Genomic DNA, 12,392 nt, shown 5'->3' on the forward strand with positions numbered 1-12,392 from the left:
TCAAATTGAAAAGTTGTGGAATAGTTTAGAGACGATGACCCTGGCTGTTGAAGCACCTAACATGGTATATCAACACACTCATGAATGTCTTCTGTTATCATAGTAATAACACAGTAGATATCAAAGCAGTAGTGTATTCAATAACATTTAACGTGGAATATTATACTAGGGTGTCCTCCATTATAATGAATATTGACTTATCCAGTGTTATTATTTTGGTGAAATTAATGATAGAAGAGAGCAAGGCTTTATGTAGTCTTAATGCTGTTATTGCCTGCCTCTCTCAAGATGTGTAGGTTACTCCCACAGACTATTTACGGCCTTGGGACTACTCGAGCACTATATCCTCTCTCTCTAGGTGGGACAGTTCGGCCCCTCCTTGACCCCCCTCCACATCCCCAAATCGATAGAACATATTACAAGACACTAACATGATCTTTTGTGATATGATATATTATTAGTGATCAGCGGCGACAACCTGCTGCTCTGTTCGTATCAGGAGCCAAGGCAGAGGTGAGGCCCCCGGCAACACAACAAAACCTTAGTGTGTTGGAGAAAATATTGAGCCAAGTGAGTGTTAACCTCCCCCCTCACGCAGCTCCTCGTTCACCGCGTGATTTACCGCTGTTGTGTACCGAATTTATGAGAAAGGAAGCTAGAACTATAAAATATGAGTAATATTTCATCTTTTACTGTAGACTGGGGAAGAAATTGATCAGCGAGGTGGTCTTCAGAGTACTAGAGGCAAAGATACCTGGGAGAAATGTGGTGGGTGTGTGTGTGTGTGTGTGTGTGTGTGTGTGTGTGTGTGTGTGTAAATCTTTTATTTTCTGTCAAAAATCAGTATACCTTAAACTCCCTCGAGAAATTAAGTAGCCGACTTCATCCTGTTATTACGTTGGGTCTTGATACGCGTTAGTGAGATATTGTGGGATGGTGGCCGCTCCCTCGGTGAGTTAAATAGATGTTCTCAGTGAACACAGGACCAGTAATTAACATCGCTGCAATGAAACGATTACAGTGACTTCACCAGACGAACATTAGCAGGGGCAAGCTTTATGGTCCAAGAATTAGTCTGATAGTCTCTTACACTTGTTGAAATAAGGACAGAAGGAACAATTACTTTAAATAAATTGCATATGAAGATGGTTAGAGTATAAATACTCTCAGAAATAAACAAAATATATTAAGGGAAATTTTTATGAGAGCGAGGACAAGAAATCAGCACAGTGTTTGCCCCTCCCACATCCAGAGTGCGGCGGTGCGTGAAGAATCCTCAGCAAATACTGGAACAGATAAGAGCCCATTTAGGGGAGAAAACGTTCAAATGTTGATACAAGTATGCAATTTTATTTGTGCATTGTCCACTGGTCTCTTTGTTAGAGGAGCGCGTTCACCTGACATTACAGGACAGTAGACATTTATTGAAGATGGCCAACAACATGCAGAAAAGACATCGTTTCAACTAAAAGTTCTTTTTAGTGTAGCTTTTCAAAATCGCAGTTCATGAAAGGGACGCGTCAACACACTACATATCATCACAGGTCGTCCTATATAGGCTAACTGGTGGACCTGCCATGTACTGTACCGTACGTTACTGTCGCCATTCGCATTTCCCATTTTTTCTGTTTCTTTTTATCCATCTAACTTACATCTAGTGTTGTCATTTGTCTTACCGCGATCCTGAATAATAATAAATAATCACCGTCACTACAGGAAATTTATCATTCAGTGTCACGCACCTTATCAACAGTGAAAGTTGAGTGACGCGAGAAAAACAAAACTGGTGAGGGTTGTGTCAGCGCGAGGTAGTCAAAACTAAATTTCGTTCGGTCAGTATTAAGCGTTCAAAAGATCTGGCGGACTCATTTAAACATTCTTCATCAAGGTGTACTGAGTAAGTCAAAACCGTTTCTTGTTTCAGGTTTATGTTATTTGTTGTTTGATCTTAATTTGGTGACTGAGTGTGCGGTGGCAGAGTCGATACAACTCTCGCAAAACTACCTGTCCTAAGGCTAGCTGGTTCACACATTCGTACTGTCCCTGCTTATGTGGCCCACTTTCACTTTGACGGTGCACACATGCGTCTCTTTCTGCATCTACCAAGAATCCCTATATAATGTAAACCTCGATTATAACACGACTAGGAAAACACATTACATTACATACGTTATCCCAAGGAGTCAAAACTTACTTCCAACAGTGACTATCACGCAGTTTATAACTTAAAGAGTAATATACACCTCAGGGCGTCGGTGAGGGCGCACACTCAGCAGATGTTTTCGCTGCCTCCAATACTTCCTCCGACTCATGGCGACAAGAACCAAATGTTATCACTTAAAATTCTTAATTCAAATTCCATCTTTATTTACTGGGGGAGGGCAGGGGAGAGGGGGAAGAGGCCAGAGGAGTGGGGGAAGAGGCCAGGGGAGTGGGGGAAGAGGCCAGGGGAGTGGTGGAGGGGACAGGGGAGTTGGGGAGAGGCCAGGGGAGTTGGGGGAGCGGGGGAGGAGGATAGAGAAATTCTACGGGAAATTAACAAAATATTTATCTAAAAACCTTCCTAAAAGCTTCATTAACACTGAAATGGGATTGATGACCTTGTATCATAAATTATCCTGTGGTTGAGGTCCTAATGGACGTAAATAATAGACGGTGTGAACTATTTGACACAATTATATCTATAGTCTTTCCCTAACCCCCTCTCATAATTCTGGATGATTATGATAGATAACAAGGCAATTTGTAATCATTTATATACATGATGCATTATCGTTATGGTTTCTCTCTCTCTCTCTCTCTCTCTCATCCCTGTACAATGTATCACAGACTTCGGAGTATAACATGTTCACCGTCGACCATTTCTTAGAAAACATAACTTTTTAAAAATGGAAAAAAGAATCGCTTGGAATTTGCTTAAGTTCTTCTATATGAAATAGTTAAAATTGCCAGTTTGGATTAAAAGAAAATAATTATAATGATTCTTCGCTAGATATATTGAAAACAAGATAAAATAGATACAATATACTGTATAATTATCTACTAGGATAAATTTCAAAACAATCCATTCATAAAGGTTAGACTGAGTTCCGCTGATAAGTTTAAAGTTCACACACACACACACACACACACACACACACGTTCACACACACACACACGTTCACACACACACACACACACACACACACACACACACACACACACACACACACACACACACACACACACACACACACACACACACACACACACACACACACACACACACACACACACACACACACGATAATAACCCCTCTACCTCGAAGCAAAAAAAAACTAGCCAAGAGATTAAAAAAAAATACATTGCAATAAACACAAACTATAGTCTTTGTATATTCCTATTCATACCTGGAAGTATATTCGAACACAGACATCATTTGTTGATGAAGCTCCACCTGAAATTAAATCATGCAGGAAGGTAATACCAATAGGAACTTTTTGTGTGGCTCCCCTGGTCAGCCGGCCAGCATGGAGGGCGGATGACTACCTGTTAAAATAGCTCACTGATGACGAGGGAGTTCATCAGTAAGTGGTTGTCTGCTGGGGAGGGGAATGTGTGTGTGTGTGTGTGTGTGTGTGTGTGTACAGATGCGAGTTTGGTTATGGTATGACGGAAGTGTTTGTATGTATCCGAAATATTTCTTAGACATGGATACTAAACCAGGAATACATTTTCTTACTAAAATTGTTGGTTAGGTTAGGTAATAAACATCTAATCAAATTGCTGATGAACAACTTCCTGTTTCCTGTAGTGTTAATAATGAAGTTCTCGTGCACGTCTACAGATGGTTAACACTGATTAATAAATATTTCGACCTGTATTTTATTTGATTTTAATAGATGAATCAATCCCCTCTTTCCTCTTCTCTCTTTCATATACATTCATCCTGCTTCTTTGTCTCCTCAGTACGATGACTCTCTCTCTCTCTCTCTCTCTCTCTCTCTCTCTCTCTCTCTCAGTACAATAATATCTCTCCATCTCTTTCTCTCCTCTGTGTCTCCCCGGTACAGTAATACCCCACTTCTCTCTCTGTATCTCTTCCATACAATAGTCTCCATTTATCTCTGTCTCTCTATCTCCCTTCAGTACCGCCGAGCAAACCTGAGATCTACAACGAATCGGGTCTGTTGGTGACTGGAGAGAACGGTGCGTCCATTATTGGCCCATACAACGAGGGTTCACCACTTATCCTCTCTTGTAAAGTGACAGGAGGTAAGTCGCATTGTATTTCATGTGTCTTTTAAACTTTGTGATAACTTGTACCGTAGATTTATTATTAATTACTATTATTATTGTTTTGTCTGGTGTTGTCCTTAGCGACTGCTGTGGCTATTGGTTTGAAATTTCAGAGAGAGAGAGAGAGAGAGAGAGAGAGAGAGGAGACACACCCAAGCAATCACAGGCAATGACAGACACTCAGACAACAAAAGCGTGTGTGAAAGTAAAAAAAAATCAGAATCGTATTACCTGTTCTGTCATTACCAACCTCACCTGTATTTTCCCCAAGCTCACTATGACGGCACTACTCCCTTGGGTAATGTTACAAGATAATTCCTGTGCAATTCAGTACAACTTCTCTCTCGCCAGGTAAAAATAGATCACCAATACGAAAAAGCTCTGAAGTACACACCAAGTCTATCAGTAGTTATTTTTATGCAACACTTTGCTTAAGATAATTAAAAGAGGCAAAACTACCTACATAGTTCATAAACAAGATAACTATTCTATATTATCGTCAATAACTACAGGGTTTTTTTTTATTCATCTCATCCTTAACTCGCAGTAATTCATCAATTATTACTGTATTGAAGGATGAATGTAAAATCGTTCCTACATTTCAATATTTTTTTTTAGCGTAAGAGCAAACCTTATGTACTGAGTATTAAGACTTGAGATACTAAGGTACTTTATTGCATCATAATGACAGTATTTATGAGTACATTAAACATTAAAGGAAACTCATAGATACAAAGACACAGACGCAAGGACATAAACAGAGATACAGACGGAACATAAAACTCGGACAAACAAATAAGGTTGAAGTAAAATCAGATGCAAACAAAGACATGACAAACATTCACACACACAAACAAGGACAAAGCAACTCAAAGTGTCAAGCTAACCTAGGACTGACAAACACCCACAACAATACACAAATAAAAAACAAATAAAAACAAACCTAACATATGCAGACACAAAAAAAAAACATACAATAAAATTATACACAGACAAACAAACACAATAGCAACTCAGTGACGACATCGACACAAACAGCAACAAAACAAAAACTCTCCAAGGTGTCCCGGAATCAAGGAAGCCCGCAGCACTGTACAAAGTTGTGAGGGATATGAAACATGGTAAGCCAGCGAAGCGTCCCTTGAGACTCTCACCAGACCTGCTAACCTGGTTACAATAACTCCAACACAACACTCCACCCCCCCTCCCCCCCTCTCACACTCCGGAGACGCTCTACACAAACTGGTGGTAACGTTCAGACAGAGAGTTTGACTTGAGGAAAGCTTTGTTGTGTGTATCAAGAAGCTGAGGGGGCGGCTTTGTCTTTCATAAAGTCTTGATTTTGACTTGTGTCGGTGTTGAGTGTGTTTGGTTGTATTTCAAAGGCTGAGTGTAACTTTGTTTTGTTTAAGAGGCTGAGTGTGTCTATTGTTTATTATAGTGAGTGTGTCTATGTTGCATATTGTAGTAGTTGGTATAATTTAACCTCTTCAGTTTAGTGATTTAACCTACACGGCACAATAGTTCATATTCAGAAGGGTAAGACATTGTACTGAAGGGAGTGTCATCGAACTCAAGGGATTATCATTTCTTAATTAAAAGACTGATTCACTGTACTTAGACGGGTAAGATCGTATAAAAAAGGTTAATAGGAGAATCAGAATAACAAGACCAAGCAAAATACCTCATAATCTTTAAAAAAAAAAATTATCTACTACAAAAATGAAGACTGTATACTTTAAGACCCTGGCAGATGAAACGCCTTAAAACACCGACCGAAGACATACTTTGTCCTCTCTTGCTCCTTAAGTATATCAAAACAATTATATTCGTCTCACTTCCTGTTGTTTTGCAAAGTTTCATATGACACGGTACAGAAATATTTACGACTGTGGTATATCACTTTCTTATTACAATATTTTGATTTGTTATGATCCTTCCCACACCAATAAAGATTTAACAAAAGATTAATATTTCTGAATCGTTAGGAAATGAAAATTTCTTCATGATTTTGGTAGTATTGTATATATAGACAAGGTATTTCGCCATCAAGTTTTAGTATTCGCGTGCGTGTATGATTGGGTAGAAGACGATCCTAATGGGGGAAAACTAGATAATGGTTCGTATGAGGGGTAGATACTGTACAGCGATGTCATCCAGACCCAAGAACTTCGGATCAAGCATGAATGGTCGACAAGTGGGCAACAAATCTCTAAGGTGAAATCCTCAGAGAACAGACAATCCCAAATTACTTCGAAGTGTCACTAACTCTTGTAACAATAGGCAGAGACAGTGGTTACCGACTGATTACGACGACTAATTCGCTGCTTGTCACCTAACCGGCAGAGATTAAGGAAAGTTTTCGTCATCAGGAACCTCTGGAATAAAAACAACAGTTCTTCGTTGTTTATGCCAAAATAGTTTACTCATAATGCATAAGAAAAAAAAAATACTGAGCGTTTACAATAAAAAAAATCGAACAGTAATCTCCAGTTGCTGCTGTGGTATATTACGAGTGAGGGAAGATCATACGAAGAAACTTTGTCTCAAATATTGTTTTTTGAGTAACTTCTGATACATATTTTCCTCTTACCCACCCAGCGACACGTCTCCCCATCAGGATATTACCAGAAGAAACAAGTGAAAGAAATCAAATTCGGTATTTGAAGTGATGACAATGTTCCTTTACTCGATAATTTTCAGAGTTTCCAGTCGTCTGGCTCTCTGTTGGTTTCTAAGAAGCCTTAAAGTTGTTTACGTTGTCTTGTATTTTGTCTGTATGAGAAACTCTTACGCTCGTGTCCCAATACAGATCAGTCTTTCCATCATACCATTTATTGGTTACTTATATTTTTTTTTTTACAGTCTCGTCGGATTAATGAACAAAAGTTAAATATTCATTATATAATTAATACTCACATTGCACTATATTAATTGGGTACTTGAGCATTATTTATTGCAAAAAAAGGAGCTAAAGTACATTTTTTTCTTTCATTGACAGTGAATAGATTGATAAACTATGTCGGAAAATATAAACTTTATATTAATAGCCTTAAAGATTTACAATAAAAGTGCTTCTTAGTTTCCATTAATTAGGTTCGTCTTCAGATACATGTTGAAAAGCTACGTTTTGTTACGAAGTTCCAGTTAATCTAAATACTTTATTTTACCTTCCATGGGATGACTATAACATTCTCATTGATACACAATTAACGCGGTAAGAATCGACCACCACCAGGCAGCCTCACACCCCTCGTGCTCATTAGGTATTCCGCTTTTCTGTTTAACTCTAGTGCTGTTTCAGTCTGAGCTCCTCGTTTTTTCCCCCACCAAGCTCACTGATTTTCGAAACGCTGCTGCTCGTACCTTGACAGAGCAAAATAAAAAACATGGAATGTCGCTCCGAGCAGATATTGTCGTCATGCATACCAAAACTGATGGTCAGCGCAGTGGCCTAGTAACATGACCACCACACCACCGCTAGTTCCAACACCATCAACAACAGAGAAAAAGACCAACCACGCGACAGCTACATCAGCGGCTTTTGAGGCCAGAACAGAATTAAAAAGCAACATTGGTAAAGGCACTCAAGCCAAAAAACAGCATAAAAAAAACGATAAAAGGTTTTTGTGACATGAACACCCACAATAATATCAGCACCAGCGACTCGAATAAACCTGAAAATATAGCACCAACTGAAGGAACGACACTTATCGCATCTGTGCCAATATGACAACTCAGCAACACATTTCGACGAAGAGGAACACATCAATCAGGAGGTTGTTACTCCTATCTCTTACACTTTTTTCTCCTTGACGAACGGCGCCTAGTTGGAAACAAAGAGAAAATTTACTCAATCAGTCTTCCATCGGGAAATTTATGGAGACAGATAGCAGGATTGTACTGTTCACATTACGAGTAAGGCAATTCGTTTTGTAAATATATATCTCGGGTGTACTGCGACGTATTTTGTTAACTGAGTGAGCAAACTTACCAAGGAATTCACTTTCCTTTGGCTTAGATGTTGAGTTTTGCGACGATTCTGAAGTAAGTTAATTCCGTTGTAAAGTAAATATTTACCTTTTAGTGTTTTCTATTGATTTCAATATATCAGGGTAATAGAAATTATATTACAGTACTTGTACGGTATACCCAATTCTGTACTCGCATTTATGTTTCGAAAACGTTACAATACCCTTTTAATAGAATTTAAAATCAGAGATATAAATTTAACAGCTAATGAACACAAATCAGATTCTCAAAAAAAAAATCCGGAAATAATTGACATTAGCTTCTACTTAAATTAAACAAATGAGCATCACGGTACGAGTATGAACAGTATCACGATATTACCAACAGCATTTTACTTTCCACTAATAACAAGGTACTTTCAGCATCGTTTAATATTTTGTCTATTTCATATTCGCATGTGGGCTTAATGTGTATTGATTGAGCCTTATTGTGTTGCTCAATAATGTTTCATCCAGAACTGGGAAACATTGATAAGATTAGGGAGGTCAGAATAATTTTGGCTTGGGTTGGGTTGGGTGATGTAGGCGAAAAGGGAAATTTGTGGTAGCTTCGGGGACATACACAAATTGACATATACAAGACATACAGGCACAAATATACACTCCACCGTACATTACGTATATACATAGTACTCATGATTCTCGAACACATATGCGCATACATATACCCACAGAACATACAATCATGCAAGAATACATTCAAATTATTCGAAAACAAATTCACGCATGAGGAATTTCAATATTTGAAGCCTTTCATCCCTACACTGCACACATATAATGGATATCATGTAACCCACACCTCGCTCCCACTGTTACACTGAGATTATTATCGTCCCATTCTCTGGTGGTCGCGATATACTCGTGGCTTGTCGCTAAAACACATCATTACATTACATCCAGCTACATGTCTGTGTTTGTTTCCATCTCTGCGTTATAATTCTTCGCCTTTTGTTGACAGGTAAAAAGATTTAGTGATTTCAGCAACTCCACTCCTCGTCTTCAGCCCCTCTATGACCTACATCATTTATGGGTATTTTTTAAATCTTTTTTTGGAAATTCAAGAGTAATCTTATATGGTTAGGTTAGGTTAAATTAGGCGTATAACATGACCATTGAGCCAAAAAAATTCCGCCCATGCTTATAAAGAATTTTCGTTACGGTTTGAAGAAAATTCTCCTTTTTCGAAACACATTTATGTTGTTAATTAATGCCAGATGTGATATTATCTCTGGTTATGACTTGTATTAAAGAAGAAATTAAAATTATCGGGAAAATTTTCAGTAAAAACTTACGAATGGGAAATTATTTGAGTGTCCAGGATGGCCATCAACACTCATCATATTCCCATTAAATTCCCATCAAATGTACAGAGAAGCATCAGTTACTGTGGCATATTTATTACACCTAAAACTCATCACCTGACTCATGACGTAAAATCCAAACTAACTGACTCGTATAGTCACATTAGTCTTATCACTTGAGTCAGAGATTCATTTTATATATAAGGGTAATAATGTATATGTTTTCAGTTACCATCAAGTAAGACTACATACAGTATATGATATTATGAAACTCGGGAATATAACAACGGGGTAGATATTGTCATTGTTACCATAGTGAGTTGTAGAGTTCGTCATATTACAGATGTGGGGAAGGGTGTGGGGAGGGGGGGTGGGGGGGGGGGAGGGATTGGCTTTGGTAAGTGAGTATGAATTAAAATATCAGAAGCAGACTTTTTTTTCTGTAATTACTTGTAGACTCGATTTTTTTCCACTTCTGTTTTACAAATTAACCTAAAGAAAACCTAACCTAACCTAACCTTTGATAAAAATAAATAACCTCGGAGAAATTTCTGACATGAGAAAATAAAGTCAGAAAGTTGAGTGAAGTTTACGAATGCTATAAAGTGGTACAAGAATGTTTTTAATCCCATAAACACTGTGGACGCCTGAAAAATTACCTCAATATAAAAGAGAACGTCACTGACTTTCCCGAGCACTTGGTAGTCTTAAGCAAACACAAGGAATAATATATTTTTTCATAATAAAGAAAGTCATATAACATCATCATTATACACATAGACACTCAACAGCATGAATCCTCTGCAACTACACCAACTGAACACGAAATCAAACCAAAATAAAAGAAACTAGGACATTTATTTTAAACAGAGTCGCTTGATTAAGGTTCTAAAATAATGTTGGAACTGAAATGAACGTATGAGCGTTGTTAACTAATTTACCTGTGTTGATGTGTGCTCAATGAATACAATATACCCCTAAAAGCCTCTCCATTACAACCCGTATACGTTACAATAGTCGCTTACAGAGGCACTGACGGGGTGAGTGCATACCATCAGTAATATACAGGGATAGATTATGTAAAATGGTTTGTAATTGTCTTTAATGAGTTAAATTCATACAGATTCTCTCTTTCTGTCTCTTTGCGTACGTCTGCGTCTTTCTGGTATATCTCTTGTCTGTCTTTCTGTCTGTCTGTCTCTCTACTCGCTGTTCTCTTATTTATATCGTTCTCTTTTTTATCTCTCTCTTATGTGTGAGTGTCTCCATACGTCTTTCTCTTGTTTGTAACGCACTCACTCTCTCATATCATAACCTATTGTATCCAACCCCCTCAATTATTCTCACTTTTTTTTTCGCCAATATTCTCCTTCTCTTTATTGAAACCCTCCAGTAGCCCTTCAATTAAGTTCTCCCGTTACTCTCCCTGTGTTGAGTGGTTATGATCGTATTCAGTCTCCTCATAACCAAGGTCAGAATTCTATAAGCTTCGTAAGTCAAGTTTTCCCCTTCTCACTCCTCGTAAACTGACAGTGAATATATATACTGTTGGTAAAATAGTCTCAGGGGAGTTCTGACGCCATTTTTTAATATTGTACTCATATGGGGTGTAGGTTAATTGAGTTATACATAAAGGGTACTTAAAAATATTATCTTCTCTTTCTGTCTAGTTGATATGAAATGCCACCCCCCTTAGTCTTCATCTTCTGTTGATGTATTTAATCAGCCTCTTCAGATACCCAAGTAAACAAATGCCACCTTATTCGTCCACTCATAGACTGCTGTGACAACATTAGTTAACCACTTGTCTTGGTTCCCCCGTTCAGGTCGGCCTGTTCCTACGGTGCAGTGGCTGGTGAACGAGGAGGTGCGGCCGTCTGAGGAGGTCCAAGAGCCAGGGGGTGTTATCAAAGTGACTCTCGTCGTGCAGGAGCTCTCCAGGACCGACCTACACGCTGTCTTCGAGTGTCGCGCAACGAACTTCAATGATTCCTCACCTATCTCCTCCACGGTCACCCTCGATATGAACTGTGAGTATGAGTAGCGAGGTGTAGTTCTCTATACATATACACTCATTAATTAAGGGCGAGTGTGAGACTGTTTACCCGAGTTTCATCTCTTGAAGGATTGGAAGTGAAAATTGAGATAATATATCAATAAACATTCAAACAGGAACGTCCATTGAGTGTAAGAGTCAAAGTGTTCTCCCAGTTTTAGAGCTCAGTAACTGTTAATATTAAGAGGGGGGAATGTCACAGCCTACACTGAGGCTGTGTACAGCACGTGGACATTTGATCTAATTACTTCATGAGCTGAAGTAATCTTAAAGTAATATTGTCCTGAGCTGTATGACGGTAGTTGTATTCATTTTAAAGAAAGGAAAAAGTTCTTTATAGATACGTTTGGTAATACAACAGAAGACTTTACTTTAACTTAAAACATAACCACAGGGAAGCGGAAAATTAACAAGGCAATGATTCTTACATTGTGGCCCCGCAACTGGTGGTAGCGCTCAGATGTATGAACACAGCGGCGGATGAAGTGTACCAGTATAGTGATACACTGAAAAATGCTTCTTTGATACAATATTCCTCCATCATTCATCTTATATAAAAAAAACATTCAAACTAGTGAATACAATACGCTGCTTTGTGATTGAAAACATATTCGGTAATACTATACGAGACGATGATAAAAGAATTAATAAAAAATTTAATAACTATTTTGTCTTAATACGTGTACTGATGAGAAAGGCGACACCCTGAAATTTGATAACAAGCC

At 38.3% G+C, this 12,392-nt stretch overlaps 1 protein-coding gene across 3 annotated transcripts in view; it reads left to right on the forward strand.

The window, feature by feature from the left end:
* Window positions 1-12,392, forward strand: part of LOC121870347 (hemicentin-1-like) — a 134,901-nt gene that overhangs the window by 67,927 nt on the left and 54,582 nt on the right. For all 3 annotated transcript variants that reach the window (XM_042372137.1, XM_042372138.1, XM_042372139.1), the window contains exons 3-4: window positions 4,130-4,255; window positions 11,438-11,641. In XM_042372137.1, coding sequence (XP_042228071.1) covers window positions 4,130-4,255; window positions 11,438-11,641 — 330 coding nt within the window. The remainder of the gene's footprint in view (window positions 1-4,129; window positions 4,256-11,437; window positions 11,642-12,392) is intronic.

The sequence above is a fragment of the Homarus americanus genome, unplaced genomic scaffold, assembly GCF_018991925.1.
Source record: "Homarus americanus isolate GMGI-L3 unplaced genomic scaffold, GMGI_Hamer_2.0 scaffold40856, whole genome shotgun sequence".
Classification (NCBI taxonomy): domain Eukaryota; kingdom Metazoa; phylum Arthropoda; class Malacostraca; order Decapoda; family Nephropidae; genus Homarus; species Homarus americanus.